We start from the raw sequence: 25662 nt of genomic DNA on the forward strand, positions 1-25662 counted from the left end.
TTGTTTACATTATTTAGCCAGATGTTCCTCCTGCTCTGATGCGTGTCATGAGCTCAAATGTCAATAAATGCTTATTGACAACAAAAGTAATACTTCTTTAAAGTAAGCTTCCTTACAAATTAAATGGGACATGAAAACCAAAGAGAAAGATAAAGAGAGTTAACTACCTCCATCTTATCTGAGCTTCCAAAAGGTGCCCAAGTTATTCTGTAGAGAGACACATCTGAAGCTCCATGATCCCAGGTCCCTCTGAAACCCTCGGATGTTACTTCAGTAATCCTTAGGTTTGTTGGGGCTGGCACGGGTCCTATCATGAGAAAAGGCAAGCAGACTAAGTTTTTGAATGTGAGCTACAAATGCAATTTAATATAATAAAACTTCCTTGTTTTATATTAATGGACATCTGAAAACTGATTGAATATATTGCTTAGAACCAAATATTTTACCAATTCCTAGAGCTCTGAAAACTGCAAGCATTCTGTGGATATAATACGTTATTAAGGATATTCTATTTAAATGATGATTTTTTTAAGATACCATTTAGTACCTTTCTCCAACTTTTTAAGAATCAAATCAACACCATGGACTCTTTTACACAGCAATACACAATACACAAAGCACAAACTCGGACTACATATCAGAGTTAATGGACCTTCTCCAGTCTATCAATAAGCCCAGAGACATACATAGACTCCAGGTTAAGAAGTCCTTCTTAACTAAGAATGTCATAAACTAGGTATGCTAACATATTATACATTAAAGATGATTCTCAAGGAAATAGTTATTCATTTATTGTTCATAATTTGTTGTTCTGATACCCAAAGGAAATAGTTTCATTTTTATTTTTAAAAACCACACATACCACCGCAGTGTAAAAATGAGAATGTCTGTCTAGCTGTAAACAACACTAAAGTATTGCACTCTGACAATTGATTAGAACATACATACATACTGCTACACATACAGTGAATTCCAATCTAGGAGTATTGTCACAGGAAAGGAACTCTGAGCATGTTACGATCCAGGTAACACACACACGTAGCTTCTTCCTATAGATCACCAACCTTAAACATGATATGAAACAGAACATGCTGACCCTGTTCAGACAACTGAACACCTGGAGACCCAAATGACTGCTGAAATCCCCTTTCACAGCCCCTCCATTGACCAGGTCCTCTGGCTGTTTTGCAGCACAAGCATTTTTTATGTCTGCCACCATTCCTGAGCTTTCATTGTCACTTATTTCTCTCTTTATTTGGTAATCAAAGCTAATTACACAAAACCCAGAGCCATTAAAAATTTGTTTTAATAATTACAATGAAAAGGCCCACTGAGATAAAGAGAGTGGTACTATTTCCACCAGCACAACTGCAAAACAAAGCAGCTATTAAGAATGTACTTTAAACGTATCTGAAAATTATTTGGAAATCTTAAGGTTTGAAAATATATATTAAAAATATTAATCTACTATACTAAATTACCTGTCTCACTAGCCTTTCTTCCTGACTTCCTTTTCTGTTCACTACACCTGTTATGTTATTTTTATGCAAAGCTGTCAGTCTACTGATGCATATGCATCAATTCTCAGCTCCAGCTATGACCCTTACCAGGTAAGAACTTAAGCCAAGAAAACAAATGAAATTGCTAAGAGATCTAAAATGGTAAGAAAATAGCAGAGTCAAAAAGGGAGAAGTAGATATGTCTGAAGTTAAGAAGCAGGTTATGGTCGGGCGCAGTGGCTCAAGCCTGTAATCCCAGCACTTTGGGAGGCTGAGGCAGGCAGATCACAAGGTCAGGAGATCGAGACCATCCTGGCTAACATGGTGAAACCCCATCTCTACTAAAAATACAAAAAATTAGCCGGGCAGGTGCGGTGGCGGGTGCCTGTAGTCCCAGCTACTCGGGAGGCTGAGGCAGGAGAATGTCGTGAACCTGGGAGGTGGAGCTCGCAGTGAGCCTAAATCAGGCCACTGCACTTCAGCCTGGGCAACAGAGTGAGACTCTGTCTCAAAAAAAAAAAAAAAAAAAAAAAAAAAAAAAAAAAAGCAGGTTATAACATTTGACAAGATGCCCTAATTAGGTATAGGCAGCTAGGCACTAAAAAACATGCTATTGAGCCTTTAGTGAGGAATTTTCTGGAAAGGAGGAAAAGGTTCCAGACTATAGTATGAGTCCCATCAATAGATTACAGGATGTGGCTGGGCAAGTTGCTTAAATTCTCTAGACCTGTGCTGTCCACTATGGAAACCACTAGCCACATGTAGTTGGCTATTGAGCACTTAAAATGTGGCTAGTCTGAATTGAGATGTGCTCTAAGTGTAAAATACACACTGGATTTTGAAGACCTGTTACAGAAAAAAGGTAAAATGCCTCGTTAATAATTATTGTACCATATAATTATAGCTAATGAAATTATAATGGATATATTTGGATCTACTGGGTTAAATAAAACATTATCAAAATTAATTTCATCCATCTATTTTTGCCTTATTTAATGTGGACACCAGAAAATTTAAAACTACATATACAGCTCCCATTATTTTTGTTTGGAACACTGCTGGCTCTAGGCCTTAATGTTTCTTTACTGCTATTTGCATTATGTAATGGGCTGAGCACTGGATTAAGTTATTATGTGCCAGGCACTGGAGATACAAAGTTGAGCAAAACGTCTCTTCCTTCATTAGGAGAGAGCAAGGGGGAAGTAGAATCCATAGCAAAAGACCAACAGGCAATAATGATTGCATTAAATACTATGGAGACACCACAAGAGGGAGAGGAACGGACATCTCCAGGAGCTGCCGGAAGCAGGGTCTGGGCAGGCTGCCTGTCTCCCCCCGCACTCCACTCACAGTGCAGTCACCCCTTCCTCTGAAATCTGACAGCACACAATCTCAGTGCCACCTGATCTTCTTTACATGATCTTACGTATTCTCGATTATTTTTTTTCTTATCTCCACAACTAAATCATGAACCAGTGAGGGCAAAGACGCTTATATTTTGTTACCCTTGATAACACTTCACGTATAGTAAGATACTCCAAAAAAATTTATAAATAAAGCATCTTTTCCAAAGCAAATGTGCAACATATGTCAAGAAAACTTGCCCACCCCACTACACATACATGCACACACATACACAGGTGCACATCAAGTAGTTGTAGTTCGAAGATAAATTAATGCCAGGGGCTGATGGAAAGTATCATAAAAGGAATGGATGCAAAGATAGAAGATGGGACACCTTGTTCCAAAGAAAATAAGTGAAAAACAATCTATGAATCCAAGTATTATTCAATGTCAGCAAAGGTAGTAGCATTAAGAAACAAAATGACCCAGTAAATTGAGTTACACATGCATGTAAAGTGTTATTTCCCATTATCAATGGAGCAGGAGCACAACTCACGGGTAGTTTCTTGAGCAGTCACTGGAGGAGACTCCCCCTCATCATGTACTGCAGAAACGCTGACTGTGTACAGGGTCTGTGAGAAGAGGTCTTTGAGGGAAGTGCTGGTCTCTGATCTGTCCACCTCTACCTATAACAGTAACAGAGCAGTGGAACTACTTTTACAAAGGGTTTACTTTTGATATCTCTCTGTTGTTTATTTACCTGTCAGCATAAGAATATAAAATCTGTGATCAGAAAAGAGTAGTGTTTTCCAATTTACATGAGAATCCAGAAACTGGACACAGTTTAAGTATTTCCAAACTGGAAAAAAAAATGTATGTACTAGACCATACTGCACATGATTGTCTAGAAAATAATGACTGCCTATGTATTCAAACAACCTAACCATTTTTCCACCTGTTTCCCTTTATATCACTGCATTATTTGTTTCAGCAGTGGTCTCTTATGCACTGCATTATTTCATTTGCTATGTACAGAACCTTGTGAGAGCCACTTGCCATTGTACCCCTTTTAAATGAAAATGCAGAATGAAATAAATGTGTGCACCTGTATAAAGTAGCTTTTGGATAATCCACATATGACCAGCAGAACCAGTAACTGAGTGCTTAGAGAAATGACTCCTATGTTCCAAAAATGCCTCTGAGATTCTGACATTAACACTCCCTCAAGCACACACAAGTTTTGCTGGTTCGTGAAGCCCTTCTAATTTGCGTAACTTTGAATCCAGTCATCATGGAACTCCCAAAAGAATACTCCCAAAAGGACACCCCTCTAACAATATACTCCTCCTTTCTCCGTGTCTCTCTGTATACTCCTCCTTTCTCTAGTGTCCTATCTTCCTGTTATCTGACAAATTCCTCCTCTTCATTGCTGCATCCTCTTGCTACCTCTTATTTTTAGAAACATTGTGACATTTTCTAGTAATTCTTAGAATAGGGAGCCATATAAGGAATCTGGATGAGGAGGAAATACCATTTAGATTTGATAACTTTGTATCTACCAAGGGATGATGTTTTTGAGATTAATATCACACAGCAAAACATTTCTGTTTTGACAAGACAGTCCAATATATTATTGATTTTCAAAAACTGCTTTATTAATATCACAAGTTTTCAACACTGTGCTAACAAAGTGACAAGTATTCAAAACATGCTATCATCCATACTTGATAAAGCTCTTTTTTAAAACCTACTAGGAAAACAAATATTGTCATATCTACTATCATCTTCAACCTACCTCTTTGACATCCTCTTCCGGTGTTTTGTATCGAACAATATATTTACGCACTTTTCCAGGCACAGGTTCCCAAAAGACATTCATAGTGCTGTGAGTCACATCTCTGAGTTTCAGATCCTGAGGTCTGGGTAAAGGCACTAGAGAGGCACGAGATATTAAATCCAGATGTGCTTCTCAACCACAAAGCTCTAAAGCATCCACATAAGCTTTCAAGAAGTTGTTTGGGAAAATTTAAAGGTGTTTGGCAAAATAACTGAAACAAATAGCTATGATGATAAAAGTACCATGATTCTATCAGATAGACTGAATTCTTCTTAAGAAGGTTTTCCAAAAATAGAATATATTTAATTTTCTGTTATCACAAGGTTATTTAAGAGTAATTATATGTTACTCTTCTTCCACACTATTTAAACAATCTCTTGCTGCTCAATCCCATAATAAATCATAATTCATCATAAATATACAGCTCATGTTTCTTTTTCAGATATTTAACTCAATTAAGACAGAAAACTAAATCAATAGAGTTATGCACCCTTAAGAATGTGACAGAAAAAAAAGTTACAGAGTGAAGAATGAAGATGAGCCAACATTAAGCATCCAATAGGCTTATATGAAAACCCAGACACCTAAATTGTTAGAAGAAAATCCAAATGATAAATGCTTACCAAATCTAACATAACTTTCCATTTAAAAAGGGGGAAGGAGAATAAGGAATGAGGAGATTTTCTCCGGTAATATGAGATGTATTTTGCTCTTTCCAGCTGCCCATTTGACTAGTTTAACTTGTAGAGACTCTTTCTGGCTCTCACTCTGACTCTACGTCTGTCTTCCTAACTCTCTAGCTCCACTTCCACATTTCTGCGCCTCCATCTCTTCAACGTTTTTGTCTTGTGCATCTCTCTCTGCCCTCCCTTCCACTACTGTTCCAATCCAGCACCACACCCAAGTTTGTGACCATATTTGTTTTTAATCTCACTGTGACTTTGGGTCTCCTCTCTCAGCACTTTCAGAACATGCATCTATCCCTGGCTGACTCCCCATTCCTTCCGTCTGCCACTATCCCATTTTCACAAAACCACCAGCCCCAGACAGGATCTAACATATAAAGGAGGATTAATAAGTATTTGTTTGTTGTCAATTAATTTACAATGACCCATCCTGTAGAGGATCTTTCTCTTCTCTGCCCCATCATGCTCTGTTTCCTTAGTCCCTTTTTCCTCCTTGAAGTTCCTTCAAAACTCTTCATTTTCTCAGAAGTGTGGGCCAAGACTCATTAAATTTAAGCCAACTTATCTATCCCAGCATGTCAATCTCCCCAGGCATGAAGCAAAATACCAGCTGGGTAAGGCAAGAAGCCTAAGTGTAATCATTATCACTCTTCAAGAAAAAAGCACCTAAATGCTTAGTGAAACAAGACAGAAGTACACAAAAGGCTGACCAACACACACAAGAGAAATGCAAACCAGGAAGGAGTCCATATGGTCTATGCTGCATTGTATTATTTCATAATGGCATTCCCAACATCCAGCCCAGTGACTGGCATATAATAGGGGATCAATATGTCTTTGCATTGGGTAAATAGATTAATTCACTTAACGGAAACAGACTTATTCATATGTGCCATAGAGTTTCTACATCAACAAGAACTTGGAGCACCTTGATATTAAACCCGATGTCTTCCTCCAAAATAACACTCACTCAACATTCCCATTCTCATCAATGCTATATGTCATATTTCATGGATCTAGGACAACATCATTCATAAGATACACCATTGTCTTACATTGTACATCCTAACTGGCACCTAGCCAAGAGCAATAATAGTAAGATACCATTGATTGTAAAACACCTTAATTTCAGGCATGTTAAATGTGAAAAAAATACACATCCTAGAGTCAATTTGAGATGCCTCCATAAATCTAGAATTGAGATATTTATTCTCAAATTTGATTGCCAAAAGTAATAACTCTGTAACTTTATATATAAAGTATCAAATTATTGTTAGCATCACATGAAATAAATTCTAATGAACATTAGGTTCACAGCAATAAGAAGGGAAATAAAACTAGCAATAGCTTACAGGTGACTTCCCGAACAGTGACGGGTTCACTAGTGAGGTCGTGCAGGACAGCCTGGACTGTGACTGCATACTCCGTGTTGGGAACAAGGTCAGTCAGCTGCATGTCGTTCACTGTTGGCCCCAAACGCATCTGCACATGGATATGCACAGCAGAAATAAGATGTTCAAATCAAACTTTTCCATTTATCTTTGGGATAGTCAATTGAAGTCTATTTGTACTAGATTATAATACAGTTTGTATTTTTCATTTATAAGATTACATTTCCTTTTCCATGATGATTTTTTCTTTTTTTTTCTTTTCTTTCTTTTTTTTTTTTTTTTTTTTTTTTTTTTTTTTTTTTTTTTTTTTTTTTGAGACAAAGTCTCGCTCTGTCACCCAGGCTGGAGTGCAATGGCTCACTCTCAGCTCACTGCAACCTCCACCTCCCAGGTTCAAGCAATTCTCCTGTCTCAGCCTCCTGAGTAGCTGGGACTACAGGTACATGCCACCACACCCAACTAATTTTTGTATTTTTAGTAGAGATGGTGTTTCACCATATTAGTCAGGCTAGTCTTGAATTCCTGACCTCAGGTGATCCGCCCACCTCAGCCTCCCAAAGTGCTGAGATTATAGGCATCAGTCACTGTGGTCAGTCCACGCCAATGTTTTCTAAAATGTGTTGCAGACCACAAACCTACTTTTCTATTTTTCCATTGTGTATGTAAAGTTATAAATGAGTTCATAAGTAACTGCAGTATAATAGGCACTATAAAGCTATAAAGTCTTGGGAAGACCCAATGTTAAAGAAACAAACATCTTTTACCTCTTTGGGTGTTGTTGGCTCTGTGTCCTTAACAGGTTTGTATGACAAGATGTAGCCAGTAGCTCCTCCCACAGGCTGCCACTGCACATGCATGGTGGTAGGGCCAACATCATAAATATTCAGGCTGACTACAGGCACTGGCACTTCCAAAACAGAAAAGCAGACCATCAGTCTAGTTCCTTTCATTCCACTTTCATTTTTAACCATTGTTTCCTACTCAATTATTGATATTTGTATATACTAGACAGTGGGTTACTGTGAGAAATCAACAAGAGTTAATATAATCCTTCCCATTGCCCCAAAAAAATCCAACTTGCATTGCTCATTGCACTTCATATTCAAGACTACATGTTACCACTATTTTATAGAGGAAAAATGTTAAAGTTCAGGCTTCAAATAACATTCCAGTGAGTCTATACAATAGATACCAACTTCCTGATACATTACTCTTTTTCTGGAACATCACTAAGTTGACTATTTCTATTCTTCAATCACAGAACTTTATATATATGTAATCAACACTATTTTTTATATTTCTTCAAAAAATAAGTTTAAAATAAGAACATTATACATTAATAACTGGAACACCAGAGATTTATAGGCTTCTTGAAGATATACCCATGAAGCAGAGAAAAAAGTTTACAGTCTCCCTATAACACCCATATTGCTTCCAATTATTTTTTATTCAAAGATTGAGTTCAAAGTTTTAAGAAATTATTATATTAATCCTGCCAGTTATAAAATCCATTATTTCTCACTTCCTATAGTCTAATATAAAGGGATATAAGAGAAGAGACAAGGATCGAAAACTTGAGCAGTACATAAAGTCATTTCTTGCTCTAGAGAGTGATGCTTACTCCTTCTTCTTAAAAATGGCTTTCCTTCTTCCCCCTAGAGCCCAACCAAGAAGCAAGAAGAAGGAAAGAATATTTATTCCACAGTGGGGCTCCACAATGGCAGGAGCAGCCAGTAGGAGTAGAAAACCACTGAGCATTTTCTGGGCACCTGCACAAAGATGGCACTCAGTAAATATTTATAGAATGAATGCTGAATAAAGAAATTATTTGGAAGGTAGGCAAAAATGGGCCATCATGCTTTATGTTGGGAAAGAAAGCAATGAGAAACAATTTTCTAATCTGACTTACAGGTTTTTTCTGTGCCCTTCAGAGGCTCACTATATTCATCTTCTACCACAGAATACACATTGACAACATACTCAGTTTCAGGCTTCAGATCTTTCAGCACTGTGCTGGTTTCCATTCGACTCACATAAAACTAGGGGGAAAAATTAAACAGATCAACAACGTATGTATAATCAGTTCCCTTTTTCCTACAATACTTACAAAGTAGTTAACTTCAGTGAGCTTAGAAACTATATTTTAATTAGGCCATTGTCTTTTGTATTTGGAAGCTATCAGATTACAATGAGATCTTGGACAATTCATATAATTTTTCTCCCAGCTGTTCTTTATTTGTAAAATTAATGGGTAAAAATAGATCATCTTTAATGTTCCTTGCCAACTCTCTGATTCTACTACAAATTCATAAATAAATCAAGCATCTTCTAATTAAATTTTAATGAAAAAAACATAGTGATATTCTACAGTTCTTAAAAACCGTAAGAATTTAAGCAAAGCTCTTTCCCTTTAATTAAAGCCAGATGGAAGTGCCTGTCTAGCAAAGTCAAGAATAGAAAGCACTATTCTTGACTCATTTCTGGCCCCTCTTCATCCCTCTTGCCCCTCACCTAACATTATTCTCAGAGCCCTAATGAGGAGGACCCAATCTCAACATAAGGAAGAAGCTGTAGGTGTTCCTACTCACTTCTTGACGTTTCCCTCCAGAAACTGGATAGTATTCCACCTTGTATCGATCCACACTGTCAGAAGGTGGTGTCCAGCTCACTCTAAAAGAACGATGGGTTCGCTCAGAAATAACTAAGTTAGAAGGTGCTTCCAAATCACCTACACATGGAAATAAAGGGTATACACTTTTCTCATTATTGTAGAAAGGTGACAATATTTGAAATTACATTGAAACAATATTACGCTCCATATTCTAAGCTTTCACATACTTCTTTTCACATACTAAGTAGCTACAATAAATCACCTGTAAGACCTCTATGCATAGGTAACTAAAAGGTTTTTTATCCTTAGAAGATTAAAACATGAGCTCGTTGTCTTTCCTTAAAACTGATCCTCCTGTTTCTTACAAACTTTACCAATTTACAGGTCACTGAGACTGAAGACCCGATATGGTCTGGCTGTGTCCCCACTTGAATCTCATCTTGAATTGTAGCTCCCATAAGTCCCAAGTGCTGTGGGAGGGACCCAGACGGAGATAATTGGATCATGGGGGTGGTTTCCCCCATACTGCTCTAGTGGTAGTGAATGTCCCACGAGATCTAATGCTTTTATAAGGGGTTTCCTCTTCCCCTTGGCTCTCATTCTCTCTCTTGCTTGCCACCATGTAAGACCTCCCATGTTCTTCTTCCATGATTGTGAGGCCTCCCCGGCCACATGGAATTGGGAGTCAATCAAACCTCTTTCCTTTATAAATTACCCAGTCTTGGGTACGTCTTTATTAGCAGCATGAGAACAGACTAATACGAGATCTCTGAATCACCTTTTGATAGTTCCCCCTCTCTCTACCCTTGTACATATAATCAGTAAATAAGAATTTAGGTCCTGACAATTTAGCTTCTCCATTGTCCCTATCACTATTGGCACCACACAACTTCCCTACCCTCATTATCATTTTGTTTCTATATACTCATGTCTTCTCTCCTTAACTAAAGGTTATGCTCTGTGAGGACAGAATTGATTTTACATTCATTCTATTCTCTAACAGGATCTAGTTGTATAATAAAGGAAACTGACAACTGTATCACTGGAGAGAATGCAAACAAACACGTGTTTTTCAATCTGGGAATATCCTACCGCCTGTGATTGTACTCCCTGTGGGTGGACATAGGTGAAATGACTAATACATAACAGTATCTTGAATAAATGCTGATGAAAATAGAAATATTAAGCTCAGTATGTCTAACAGGAAAACAGCCCAAATAAAAATTAAAAGAGAAAAGGATTAATTCAATAACTCCATAAGCATAGCAAATCATTCTCATATAAACTCTTTCTACTTTTTGTGCAAGCCAAAACTGGGGAAAGCCTTTCCATTCTTAGTATCTTCACTTTTATTGTACTTGGGTAAGAGTCAAACCTACAAAATTATCAAGCAATTTTACTGTCTGGAAAACTAGAATGAATGCAACTATTACATAGTTCATTTAAAAAAAAAAAAAAAAAAAAAAAAGCAAAACAGATAAAGGATGTTTTCATCCCCACTCAAAGTTCTGTCCAATGGAATAAAACTACAACTCTCTCAGCTAATCAAGAGCCAGAAGCCTACAAATTCTGGCTGCCAGGCTGGTCTATTTCTCCAGGGAAAAGGTCAATCTGTTGTTCAAAATTCAAAAAAGAAAATCTGCAAAAGTTAGGAGAAAGAAACCCAAGAGGGAACATTCAAATAAACATACCCCTAGCATCCAGAGCAAGTGAACCATTTCTATCACTTTATTTCTTAAACTTATTCCAACTTTTCCAAAACCAAATTAAATTAATGAAGGACAATTTTACCATAATCTACATGTACTTAAATAAAATTTTTCTTACATAATAAGAGCCATAATTTTTATCAGTAATTTTTAAAAAAAACCTTTAAATTTGGTGATTACCATGTTTTGTCCCATGATTTACACAGAGAGTAATCATTATGCATCATCCTTTGTTAGTATAAATCCAGCTCTATAATTTTATCTCAATATCCTAATTCCTTAGCTATATCTACTTTTTTTAAATACCCCTAAAAACGTCTTTAAACATTTGACCAAGACTAAGTAATTTTTCTCCAGATCTCAGTTTCTTCACTGGTAAAAAGAAGTTATATAATTTCTAAATGTCTAAACTGTAAAATTGTAGCTTCTCTTTATATTTAGGGATTATAAGTGTAAAGTTTCAAATCTGATCATCTATAATTGAGGCAAAGCAAATCAGATATAAAGACTGCTCTTTTATTCCTGCTCACATTAGGAAATCAAAAAAAGGTACCAAAACTGAGGAAACCAAGAGTCTGGGAACAACCATCCAATAGCAATGTAGCAACTAAATGGAGTGAAGATGCTTTACAAGACAACAGGTATATCCCAGAAAAGAAAGCATCTCTCTTTCCGTGTCTTCCTACCCCCTTCCAATTTATATATATGTTGTGTGGGGGAGGGTGCAAGTATGCGGGATATAAACTAAATGTATCCTCAAATAAACTAGAAGTCATTGAGGTGCCATCACGAGAAACAAATCAGGAAAAAAAATCTGGGACTAAAGCAGTGATTCTCAACTGGGAACAGTTTTTTTTCTGCAGCAGACATTTGGCAACAACTGAAGATCTTTATAGTTGCCACAATTTAGGGGATGCTACTGACATCCAACCTGCAGAGGCCCTTCACACTGCTAAACATTTTATAACGCACAAAATAGTTCCCTCCCCTTCACCCAAAAGAATAATTATTTGGCCCAAAATATCAGCAGTGCTGAGGGCAAGAAACTCTGGGCTAAACTTACCTGGACCTTTGACACTGTTACACAAATTAATGGTGAGATCATCCACTATCCTGGAGAGTGACTCAAAATCTGCCACATTGTATGCATGGGTATCATCAGGATCAGTTGCAATCATCTTTAATTCGACTTCATCAGCATTTTTAATACCTTCAAAAACGGATATATACAAATTAAAAGCACTTCTCAGAAAAAAATTAATGGAACAAAGCAAATGATTTACGGCTTTCTTCATTCATGGCTTCTTTCGGTCAACTATGAAGGTTTAATAATTAGCTAACTAAAATATACATATTATTTTTCTCAGTAATAAAACAGAAACAAAGGATAATACAAACTGAAAGCTCTTTTAAATTGGCTTCTTCCAGATGCATGTAGCACCAATTTCCCACCAAAAAGTGTCTCTTCAGTGTCTTTTCTGGAATGTAAAATAATGGATATCAAAAATAAACATGGTTCTGTGGAAAACCAAGTAGGAGTTTTTCTGAATCCTATTAATAGCACATTTTTCTTCCTGATCTATTAATTTTCTTTTAAGAAACCATGTAGTTTTGGCCCAATATAAGGAGAAAAAAAATGAATTAACTTCCTGGAACATTATTTTGATAAATTATGTGATAGAAAAAAATGTTTTTCTTTTCATGCTTCAGATACAACTTTTAACTATGAAAAATACCCTCAGCACGTTTGTAACCCCAGGGGCATCACTGTCCTTTTTAGTGCATACCAATAGCAAACAGCTCCACTCCCTCATCCTTGAGTTTCTTTGACGGTGCCTCAACATCATCTTGTGATTTTCCATCAGTAATGAGCACACCAATTTTTCGAGCTCGAGGTCTCATGCCAGCTTGGGTCCTGAAGCTCTGTTGGCGAATGAAATTCAAAGCCATGCCTAGTGGGATTTTTAAAAGAGAATCAGTCACATCACCATTCAGCCACAAACCTTGACCAGAAGCATAAGCTGAAAGAGACTCACCTGTGAGAGTATTGCCTCCTTTGTATGGTAAGTTTGCCACAGCTTGCAACAAGCTCTTCTTGTCTCGGTGAGCATTTAACTGCCACTCTGTTCTGGGATCCCCACTATACTGAGCAAGAGCTAAAATGACACCACTGGCATTAGTGCATGTGAAAGAGCAAGATAAAAATGTCTAAATGGCTCCAATGTTGTCAGAACCTACCAATTTGTACTCTTTTGGGGCCAATGTCAAAGACTTCCACAATACGAGAAATAAAGCTCCTCACGGTTCTAAAATTTGCCCGGCCGATGCTCCATGATCCATCCACCAGCAACACAATGTCTGCCTCAGCTCTGGTGAGACACTCCATCCCTGACATGGCAATCATGAGACAAGACAGTAAGAAGCAAATTGTTGGCAAGGGTACTTCCTTGTCACACCTCTGCCACTCCCTGGATCCTCAGTGTTGCCTGTCTCAGTACTATAGTCTAGCTCAGTGATGTGGAGTACGAGACTCTGAAAATACGTCCATCTGATTTATTAACCTCAATTAACAGTCTTAAGAATCAGCAGTTCCTCCAAAGATTATTTCAATGGCCAATCTTTCCTTTATCTTTGACTTGATTTCCTGCCCTCTTTCATAGAACCTGGAGACTTGAATTAAGCCATTGTTGAAAATTTGATGGGCTCACAAACTCAAAGGCTGAAATAAATAAATGGGAATGTATAGCTGTCTAACTATGAAGTACTAATAACTTTAGTAAAATGGTAATGTGGTCAAACCATTAGATGTTGCATTCTTCTGCAATATTTAATGGTCATAGCAGACAAGAATGAGATGGACTTATAAAACATGTAAACTAAAAAAAGGTTTTTGTGAGCCAAAAATTAGCTTTTCAAATAGCTAAGCTGTTAGGTAACTACCTCATGTATATGAAGGGTTAGACACATAACTTTTAAAATTATACCTTTTTGAAGTAAAGATATATTTTTTAAACCCTGATATATTATTATTTAGCTATTAATCATTTGAGTTTATGGTCTACTATGAATAAAAATCAGGTAAATATAGAAGGTGAAGTTTGCACATTTAAAGAATCAAGGAAGAAGGAAGATAATTTAGAAAAGTATGCAAACAAATATACAAATTGAGAGCTATAGAGACAAGCACAAACATTGATACAAAGGAAAAGCTTTGGAAAGAGAAAATAATCCCAACATCCTCAGTGTACAAGCTACAAAATAAAAATATAAGTCAGTTAATATCATCATAAGAGAAACAATAGAACATTAATGCAAAACAGCAAGAATTGACACTTGATTTTGTCCACATCCATTTTTTTACTGTTCTCCTTTCCAAAAGCTTGTATTACCACTATAAATTTTCCACTTTATTACAAGGGTAGCATTTGGTCTTTATATTACAAAAGAAATCATTGGAAAAAAATTAAATAATGCTCATCACACTATAAAATACAAATGTGTCACTCACATATTATATACTGTATCAGGATTAAGGATTCCCAAATACTATCCCAAGGAAATAGGCCCTTACAAGCCTGCTCCTGCTCTACCCAGATCTACTCTTTTTTAGCAATAGTGAAAAATATCAGAAGTAAACTCTGTCCACCACCTCCCTCTCTAAGAATGTTAAAAACTAGCTTTATGTTCATAAAGGCTGTAATTGCGGCAGGGACAGAAAATCTAAGGGGCTTATGTTACCACTTTGTTTCCCAAGTCATAGTTGCCCACCTATTTATGTAACCTAACACTGCTTACCCAGCCCAAATAAATCATTTCTGCAATGACTTTTACAAAAGAAAACTGCATCTTAGTCACTAAAAATAGAAAAAGGTACAATATCTACATTTAGTAAAAACTCATCTTTAAATAATAGAGCTGAATTATGTAATAATGCATAATTTTAAAATTGATATTTAAATGCATTAATAAATTTAATGTATAATTTTAACTTATGCATTATTACATAATTTTAAATTACTACATTAATAATTATATTACTCACATAATACATTAATATTACACATAGTACTCTTTTAAAAATTTATGTAATAATTTAAGTATGAAATAATGCAATGCTGATAAAAGAAGTATAAAAAAATACTGTCAAAAAGCATGCTTGACTGGATGTTTGAAGAAGTTTTATTACTTCTATGTAAGTATAATTACATAGTATGTAAATTATTGAAATAAATTTTAGTGTAAAATCACTGTTTTCCATTGTATGATACCCTAACAGTTCACATTTGAAATAGTTTCCTAATGTTGTTTTCCTGGAGGAATGTAACTCAATTTCTTACCAGAAGATAAAATTGGCATTACAGTTGTGTCGGAAAGGGTTGTCATTTCTTGTCCAACAAGTGGTGAGCTTTCTCCTCCATCAAACATTCCAAAAACATTTACTTTATAGGTGGTACCAGCCCTAAAACGTTAAAGTATACAGCCTGTGAGAACCATAGGCTCAAGTGGTAGCACTTTTGTTTTGCTTTGTTAAAGACATTGATCTTGATTTCTAAGCTTTCACTATGAAGAGTTTATAGGGTACAACATTATAAAAGAAGAAAAATAATTTCCACCACTTTCTCACTTAGCTTACCCTGTGAGGGAGGTGTCAAGAGAAACTAGACAGCAAGCGTTCCAGAGAACACTAGGAATTCACAGCACTGGTTTCTGTCTTGCCTTTCTAGCAGATGCAGAGTCTCTACCCTGCCTTTCAGCATGTCAGGGAAGGGTCAGACTCTTCATTCTTACTGTTTCTAAGCAATGGGCTTTAAGAAAATAATTGAAGTGCTGTACCTTGCAAGGTAACATAAGACAATGCCTCACACAATGCCTGACACATAGGAAGCTCAATAAATTTTATCCTCCCTACTCCGGTAAAAGTAAATCACGAGCATTTTATATAGATTTCTATAGTCTTGAATGAATGATTGAAAAACAAACTTTCCAAAAGACTACACACAGTAGTTCATCCTTTTTACTGTAATGAATGTAGGGTGCTGTTCAAACTGAAACTTCCTTGTTTCTCACTGCACAGCCTGGAGCTGGACCTTTCACGAGCCCAGCCTTGCCCTCTCCTGCCAGCTGGCACCCACGAGGTCCTGCCTTCTTTCTCCTGTATGGCATACTGGAGGGGGATTCACACTCAAAATTTCAGCATGAGTCCCTCAAACCTTGCCAAAAGGTACAGCAACCCCCACACTTCCACATGGCTACAATTTCGGTGACATTGTGTAATAAGAATGTTAATTTTTTAAAAGCAGGGTGTTATTGAAAACCCCAATTCTGGTCACTTAATAACAAACAAAAATTATTAAACATTACAAAAAATCCTGCTCAGGTCTAAATTCTGTTGCTGACCCCTGAATCCTAACTTCAACTCCAACAGCACCAAGCATAAGAAAACAGCTTTAGCTGATTTTAAATACTTTGCTGGCAAACAGACATATAAGTGATATTTGTGTAAAGCCTACTAATTTACATAAGCTATTCAACCTTTTAAACAAATTAATTTCATCCTTTGAGACAAACCTAGTTAATTCCTACCTAAGTTCCTCCAAAACAACCGTGTTGTCATAGGGTCCAACCACTAACTCCCCCAGTCTTCTGTCATCCCCCGTAGGGTGGAATGTGACTTTATAACCCTTCACTTCTCCAGGGGCAGGCTCCCAAGTCACTCGGAAGCTTGACATGGTTGGGTCAGATGTTTTGAGGTTTCTGGGAGACTTAAATCGAGAAGCTGTAAAGACAAAAATATTTTTAAAATATTATCTATAAGACTAGGCTTTGGGGTTTCTTTTTTATTAGCCCCACAAAAATGCATATCCATAAAAAGGGTTTAAGTCTGGTACCACAAAAGAGCATGTTCCATAGAAGTCCTGATAACAGAATGCTAGCTAAGTAGAAGTGTAAATAATTCTCATAATTCAGATTAGATTTGCATGAGAACATTAACATGTAGAATCAATTAACCAGGAACTAGATTGGTAAAAATAACATGTTAATTAGACATTGTCTAATCATTATAATTTAACTTATTACAGAATCAGTTTTAAACATTTACAAATGAAGTGGACACACAAAGTCATCTTTTAAAACATTACCTTCTCTCCCCCTCAAAACGTAACTGTTATTTCGTACCTGTTGTTCCTGATCCTTGCCTAAGCTTTCCTTCTCCTGTCTTGTAAATCGGAAGAACTGTGATGTCATATGTGGTCTGTGGCTGAAGTCGCTTTAACACTGTTGAAGTGACTGTGGGGGGCACCTTAGCAACCATTTGCCTCCCTCCCCCATGGGGGCGATAGACAACACGGTAGTTGACGACTTTCCCTGGAGCTGGTTTCCACGTAACTCTCATTGTGCTTTCTGTTTCTTCATCTACTTTCAGAGTTTTGGAATCTTGAGATACTGTGAGATAAAAGGAAGATTCAACTGTATACCATGTTGAAAAAAAATGTATGTTCACCTCTTCATTTATGTGAAAAGAAACTCTCTGTGGCTTCTTAAATATGTACACTGTTCCATTGCTTAGCACTGTAACCTCTCATAAATTCATGATGGCGTGTGAGCCTAATCTCATTGAGAGCTCAGCAAGATGTTTTCGTTTTATCTAGCTAATACTAAAAAATGGAAGTTCATATTGCAGAGATTTCCTATTTGCCTTCTAGAGACTTTAGTAAAGAAAACATCCGTTTCCGGAGATAAGGTTTTAGAATTTTTATTATATTTCCATCTGTAAAGAATTTATCCAGTAATAATGCTGTGGAGAATACTAAAAATTATGAATTCAGAGTTGAACATTTTACTTGGACTTTTTCAGAAAAAGTTGCAATCCGTAAATGACTAGCCAGAGTGACTGTAGTTAACACCATTCTTATGATTGCCATGCACATCTCAGACTATGAGCACAAAAGAATAGGAAACTAACACTTCAAAATATCTCAGGGGCTCTAAAGATAAACTGGTATGTGCTGAGTATTTCAGAAAGCACTATCTGTAAATAGTGTTTGCTTAATATGTAATCAATAATATGTAATTATTTATTAAATTCTCTTTTGCTAATATTTCACAATTATTAATAACTCTATATGAAATAAGTAACCAGCATCCACAAATAACCTACAACATCCTATTTTTATACATAATTAGAGTTCATAAGCAGGACCATTTTATTCAGTTCAATAATCAATGTTCAAAAGAACATAAACATGTTCTACAGTAAAAGATTAAGCTAAACAAAATTCAAAATCAGCAAAGAATCTTCCTGATTGTAAGAGAAAATTTCATGTTCAAGTGGTCAAGAGCCATTTGAAACAACTAAGAAGCCTGAAAAAAAAAAAAAACTAAGAAAAATAAAACACAATAATTTTCAGACACGATATCAGTTGGCACAGGACACTCATCCCTAAGAGAGATAAGGAACAAAGGGGAATAGGTTCTGTGATTGCCCAGCTATTGCCTGGAATTTCCAGTCCCCAGTAAAAGAAAGGGGAATCCAGATGGAGCCTGGTGGCCTCCCTTAATTGTCAAGATGTTGTTGCAAGTCTGGAGAGCCCAAAGCAACCAGAACTTGAAGAATAGAGTACTGTGAATGAGAGAGTGCCACAGAGAAAATACTTGAGTCTTCAACCTAGGATAATCAGTGCGTATGCGTGAGAAAACCACCCACAACTAGGGAAAAAACCACCCCAAAGGAGCCCAGGGAACAATTGCTTGAGCTCACACAGGGTTAGAATGTTCCCCCTACCCAGAAGAGAAAACCTCACAACTCTAGGGACATCATGTAGGGTATTTAGTAGGTGATTGTCTCAATAATGGGGCAAAATTAGTCCTAAACTGAAACAGTTTAAAAGCGAGTGTCAGATCAAACTATTTCCAAGTAACTTAACTGTATTCCAGAATAAAACTTAAGAATATTTATATGAACATAAAAACATCTAGCACCCAAGCAAATAAAATTCACAAAATCTGACATCTAATAAAAGTTACAAAGCACGTCAAAAAGGAAAAACTTATGACCTGTATCATGGATTGAAGGTCTCCCACCACTAAATTCACATGTTGAAGTCTTAACCTTCAATGTGATGACATTTAAACATGAGGCCTTTGTAGAGGCAATTTGGGTTCAATAAGGCCATCAGAGTGAGGCCTTAATCTGATCGGCTTGGTGACTTTATAAGAAAAAAACGAGACACCAGAGTTCTGTCTCTCTCTTTCCACATTCACAGCCTGAGAAAAGGCCATATGAGGACATAAAGAAAGGTAACCACCCACCAGGAAGAGAGCCCTCACCAGAAATCAAACCCTGCCAGACCTTAATCTTGAACTTTCCAGCCTCCAAAACTGTGAGAAAATAACTTTCTGTTGTTAAAGTCACTCAGTCAATAGTAATACCTTTTGTTATTGCAGTCCAAACTAAGACAACACATAATAAGAAGAAAAATCAATCAATAGAAACAGAACTAGAAACGACATATATTACAGAATTTAAAAGGACGTTAAAACAGTTATTATAACTATATTTCATATGTAATAATGGTAGAAGAAAGATTAAGCATTTTAACTAGAGATATAGAACATATAAAAAAGACTCAAACATTTCTAGAGATAAAAATAATATCTAAAATGAAAAACACACAAGATAATATTTACAGCAGATTAGAAAATATAAAAAATGATTAGTGAACTTGATGGCATGATAATAGAACATGAAACACAAGGAAAGAAAAACAATTTTTTAATGAACAGAGCATCAGTGAGCTGTGTGATAACTTCAAGCAGACTAATATATGTGTAGTTAATTGGAGTTCCTGAATAAAGTGGGGGTGTAATAAATAAAATATTTGAAAAACTAATGGGATGGACTTGTTCAAATTTTATAAAAACCATAAACTCACACATTCTAGAAGTTTAGTGAACCCCAAACACAAGAAACATAAAGAAACTATACCAAGACACATCATAATTAAATTGCTTAAAATCAGTAATAAAAATAAAATCTTTAAAGAAGCCATATTTTTTTTAAAACACATAATATGTATAGAGGACAAATATAAAAATGATAAAGTAGGTAAATTCAATATATGGTTATGATGCTTATGAATTATGCTTCTGAGAGATGAAAAAATATAATTTCAATCAAAATTATATTGGCTGCAATTTTTATTTTTAGATTTAAAGAAACTAAGAGAACTCTCAGCAAAGTCCATTATTTTCTGGAAATACTAAAATTTATTTAGATTAATCATCAATTCGCTGTTATTATTCTCCAGGTAAGTGAACTATTAAAAGGAAAAAAGTTTACATATATATAAAATATATATTATTATATAAAAATATATATGATATAAACATATATATATGTATTTCCAAACAAAAAAATCTAAAGACTTTACCTGGAGGTCTGAAAATAGTACAAGAAAGAATAGTATATAGAAAAATAATCTATTTGGATTATTATCATTACCAGTTGTCACAAATATCAAATAAGTTGATGGGTGTCTAACAGTTTTCTAGAAGTGGTTGTGCTACAGTACGTTTTCTCTGTGTCGCTCGCGCTGGGAGTTGGAGACTGGAGCTGTTCCTATTCGGCCATCTTGCTCCGCCCCCCTACAGTACGTTTTCTCATCTTTTGTTTCATCTCTTACATTTTTACTCAGTGGAACAAGACATTGTCTCTCTTACAAAATTTTTAAACCAATTTCACACAACTCAGAATTTAGAAAAATAAAAAGTTAAATTTTATGAATATTGATTTAAAAAGAAACTTAAGTTTCAAAAAAATGGGATACCAAGCTTTAACATGTTTCAAAATTTAAACATATTAATAACAGCCAAAAGTGATATGTCATACCTTGATATGCCTTAATGACCTCACTTACATTCCTGCCTTTTAATTAACTCTTTAAAATGAAGAAACGGAAATGAAATACAGTACAGCATATCTCATCCTAGTTTTAATAGTAAACTGGATTTTAGGGAGAAAAAAAAACAAACCCTTGTTGGTTTCCCATAACCAAAGAGTAAGAATTTTTACATCATTGATTGGATACCACACGCCATTAAATGCTGTTACACCCTCTCACATTGTAAGTTCTTTTCATGTGTTAGTAACTATCATGAGAAACTTTCAAACACCCACTGTACCACTGCTAAGCCAGCTGCCATAAATTAGAAGGGCACTAGAAAGTGTCCCTTCTGCTGGCTTTCTAACCCCAATTCATGATTTTCATTTATCAATGTATTCATTTCATTGTATCAACAGTCTGCATACCATGTCCCTGAGTTTCAGGTGAAAGCAATCTTAAAGACGTTCCCAGAATGCCCTCTTGGAAGCATATGCGAAACTCTAGGAGCGTAGGCTAGGAGTTCTGCTGAGTTATCCACACCTTAGGATTCCTCTACCACCTAAACAGCAGATCTCACTCAGATTTCTGAAAATACTTTCTAACAACAACAAAATGATGGTAGAACAAAGAAAAATCCATGACTTCTTTCTTATTTACTTAGACATTTCAGCAGTTTTCACATACAGTTGCCCTTTGGTATCCATGGGAGATTGGTTTCAGGATCTCCCATAGAAACTAAAATCCTCACATGCTCAAGTTCCTGATGTAAAATGGTGTAGTATTCACACAAACCTATGCACATCCTCCCTAATACAGTAAGTCCTCACCTAATGTTGTTAAATAATTTCTTGGAAACTGCAACTTTGTACAACTGACATAAGGAAACCAATTTTCCAGAGGTTAATTGATATAAACAAGAGTTAAGTTCCTACATCATATTTCTGATCACAAAAACATCACCAAACTTCTCAATAAAAAACACTGACGTATGTGTGAGCTCTATATACATTTCAGAAAGACAAATGAAAACCAGTAACATAATTATTCACCCATTTATTCCAGTTAAGGATCACAGTGGACACAGCCTGTCCAAGTAGCTCAGGGCAAAAGGGAGAACCCCATCCTAGGCACCCACACACACACACCCCCACACTCACTCAGACTGGGACCATGTGGACGTGCCAGTTCACCTAACGTGATGTGGGAGGTAACTAGAGTACCTGGAGGAAACCCACATAAACATGGAGAAGATGTGCAAACTCCACACAGATAGTGACCCACACCAGGAATCAATTCTTTTTTCTCATCAATGTTATGATATTATTCAAGACCCTGCTGAACTTCAAATCATCTCTAGATTACTTATAATACAATGTAAATGTCATATAATGATTATACTATATATTTATTAGCATTATTATTTATTGTTGTATTGTTATTTCTTAATGCTTTTTAAAAAATACTGTCTATCAGCAGTTGGTTACTTTTGCACATGTGGAACCTGAGAATATGGAAGGGCAACCGCGACCTAAAAATGAACACTTCATTCCTGCCAAGCCTGCTCCTTCTTCAAAAGAGGCTTCCCACAGCCAGTATCATACTGAATGGGCAAAAACTGGAAGCATTCCCTTTGAAAACCGGCACACGGCAAGGATGTCCTCTCTCACCACTCCTATTCAACATAGTATTGGAAGTTTTGGCCAGGGTAATAAGGCAAGAGAAAGAAATAAAGGGTATTCAATTAGGAAAAGAGGAAGTCAAATTGTCTCTGTTTGCAGATGACAAGATTATATATTTAGAAAAACCCATCGTCTCAGCCCAAAATCTCCTTAAGCTGATAAGCAACTTCTTCAGTCTCAGGATACAAAATCAATATGCAAAAATCACAAGCATTCCTCTATACCAATAACAGACAAACAGCCAAATCATGAGTGAACTCCCATTCATAATTGCTACAAAGAGAATAAAATACCTAGGAATACAACTTACAAGGGATGTGAAGGACCTCTTCAAGGAGAACTACAAACCACTGCTCAAGGAAATAAGAGAGAACACAAACAAATGGAAAAACATTACATGCTTGTAGATAGGAAGAATAAATATTGTCAAAATGGCCATACTGCCCAAAGTAATTTATAGATTTAATTCTATCCTGATCAAGTTATCATTGACTTTCTTCACAAAATTAGAAAAAAACTTTAGATTTCATATGGAACCAAAAAAGAGCCCGTATAGCCAAGACAATCCTACTCACAAAGAACAAAGCTGGAGGCATCACACTACCTGAATTCAAACTATACTACAAGGCTACAGTAACAAAACCAGCAAAGTACTGGTACCACAAACTTAAAGTATAATAAATAGACCAATGGAACAGAACAGAGGCCTCAGAAATAACACCACACATCTATAACCATCTGATCTTTGACAAAATTGACAAAAACAAGAAATGGGGAAAGGATTCCCTATTTAATAAATGGTGTTGGGAAAACTGGCTACCCATATGCAGAAAGCTGAGACTGGATCCCTTCCTTACACCTTATACAAAAATTAACTCAAGATAGATTAAACACTTAAATGTAAGACCTAAAACCATAAAAACCCTAGAAGAAAACCTATGCAATATCATTTAGGACATAGGAATGGGCAAAGGCTTCATGACTAAAACACCAAAAGCAATGGCAACAAAAGCCAAAATTGACAAATGGGATCTAATTAAAGAGCTTCTGCACAGCAAAAGAAACTATCATCAGAGTGAACAGGCAACCTACAGAATGGGAAAAAATTTTTGCAATCTATCCATCTGACAAAGGGCTAATATCCAGAATCTACAAAGAACTTAAACAGATTTACAAGAAAAAACCAACAACCCCATCAAAAATTTGGCGAAGGATATGAATGGACACTTCTTAAAAGAAGACATTTATGCAACCGACAAACATATGAAAAAAAGCTCTTCATCACTGGTCATTAGAGAAATACAAATCAAAATCACAATGAGATACTAGGTCACACCAGTTAGAATGGCAATCATTATAAAGCCAGGAAACAACAGATGCTGGAGAGGATGTGAAGAAGTAGGAATGCTTTTACACTGTTGGTAGGAGTGTAAATTAGTTCTACCAATGTGGAAGACAGTGTGGTAATTCCTCAAGGATCTAGAACTAGAAATACCATTTGACCCAGCAATTCCATTACTGGATATATACCCAAAGGATTATAAATCATTCTACTATAAATCCACATGCACACGTATGTTTATTGTGGCACTGTTCACAATAGCAAAGACTTGGAACCAACCCAAATGCCCATCAATGATAGACTGGATAAAGAAAATGTGGCACATATACATCATGGAATACTACATAGCCATAAAAAAGGATGTCCTTTGCAAGGACACGGATCATGCTGAAAACCATCATTCTCAGCAAACTAACGCAAGAACAGAAAACCAAACACCGCATGTTCTCACTCATAAGTGGGACTTAAACAATGAGAACACACGGACACAGGGAAGGGAACATTACACACCAGGGCCTGTAGTAGGGTAGGGAGTTAGGGGAGGGATAGCATTAGGAGAAATATCTAATGTAGGTGATGGGTTGATGGGTGCAACAAACCACCATGGCACATGTATACCTATGTAACAAACCTGCACGATCTGCGCGTGTACCCCAGAACTTAAAGTATAATTTAAAAAAAGTTAACTTGGGAAAAAAATAGGCCTTTCTGTTCATCAATGTTTAAATCAACCAATTAGCCAAGAAATATTGAAAATTTCTTAGATGCTCATCTTCTGAGATACAGAGGTTTATTTAGTTTCTGCCACCATATTTGCTTTCAGCGACAACACATCTCTTGTAGATATTTTAAATTCCAAACAATTATTTGAAGCCTCCAACTTTTTGGAAAAAGACAAAATGGAGGATAATTTTTGGAGAAAAAAAATCCCTCTAAATACATATACTTTTATAATTTCTCAGCCACATGAACTGTATCTTTACTCCTACAAATAAATTCAGCTCTATGTGTCATATGTGACCTAAGTTTACAATACAGCTTCTCTTTACAAGTGAATTTCCTCAAAAATAGAGAATGAATTTCTACCACGTTCTTAAACTACATCAGCCAATATATTCCAGACACAAGATTTAATTTACTACCAATCATGTGAATATCTGAGAACTATGTCTTCTCACATATTTAAATTTCCTGTAAAGAAGTTGATTTTTTAAACTCTGGTGAATTAAGATACAAATTTAAACTTGAACATCCAACTGAGCTTGCAAATGATAAAAAGAAAATGAACTTAGACACAAAGATTTTAGTTTAAGGACAACTTAAAATCAGGATATAGGACTTAACTGAAATTGCTCATGGCACTTCTCCCTCTCTCTTCCTTTGCCAGAAAAATCACCAAATTCCTCTACTTCTTTTTTATAGAAGGAAATGCATGAATGCCCATTCTTTCTCCTTTTCCTAAAACCTTCCCAAAACAAAAGGATTAAAGTTTTCTCCTACAAATGCTTAGAAATGCCCATGCTTAACAAATGACATTTGGTTTGGTTTGGTTTGGTTTGGTTTCAATTGTTTGTTTTTAATAGATTTTATATTGTTTTAGAGCAGTTTTGGTACAGAGATTGAGCAGAAGGTACAGAGATTTCCCATGTCCCCTTTCCCACCTCCACACATGCACAGCCT

The 25662-nt window shown here is 36.1% G+C and overlaps 1 protein-coding gene across 3 annotated transcripts in view; it reads right to left on the minus strand.

Annotated features, from left to right (window-relative positions):
- Positions 1-25662, minus strand: part of COL12A1 (collagen type XII alpha 1 chain) — a 1021934-nt gene that overhangs the window by 60696 nt on the left and 935576 nt on the right. For 2 of the 3 annotated variants that reach the window (XM_050786415.1, XM_050786416.1), the window contains 14 exons: positions 17255-17521; positions 16661-16853; positions 15415-15536; positions 13316-13465; positions 13114-13233; positions 12865-13029; positions 12141-12287; positions 9346-9485; positions 8667-8796; positions 7522-7664; positions 6719-6848; positions 4635-4775; positions 3400-3525; positions 168-307 (listed from right to left, as the gene is read on the minus strand). In XM_050786415.1, the coding sequence (XP_050642372.1) occupies positions 168-307; positions 3400-3525; positions 4635-4775; positions 6719-6848; positions 7522-7664; positions 8667-8796; positions 9346-9485; positions 12141-12287; positions 12865-13029; positions 13114-13233; positions 13316-13465; positions 15415-15536; positions 16661-16853; positions 17255-17521 (2114 nt within the window). The remainder of the gene's footprint in view (positions 1-167; positions 308-3399; positions 3526-4634; positions 4776-6718; positions 6849-7521; positions 7665-8666; positions 8797-9345; positions 9486-12140; positions 12288-12864; positions 13030-13113; positions 13234-13315; positions 13466-15414; positions 15537-16660; positions 16854-17254; positions 17522-25662) is intronic. The other variant, XM_050786417.1, reaches the window with a different exon arrangement.

This window comes from Macaca thibetana, chromosome 4, assembly GCF_024542745.1.
Source record: "Macaca thibetana thibetana isolate TM-01 chromosome 4, ASM2454274v1, whole genome shotgun sequence".
Classification (NCBI taxonomy): domain Eukaryota; kingdom Metazoa; phylum Chordata; class Mammalia; order Primates; family Cercopithecidae; genus Macaca; species Macaca thibetana.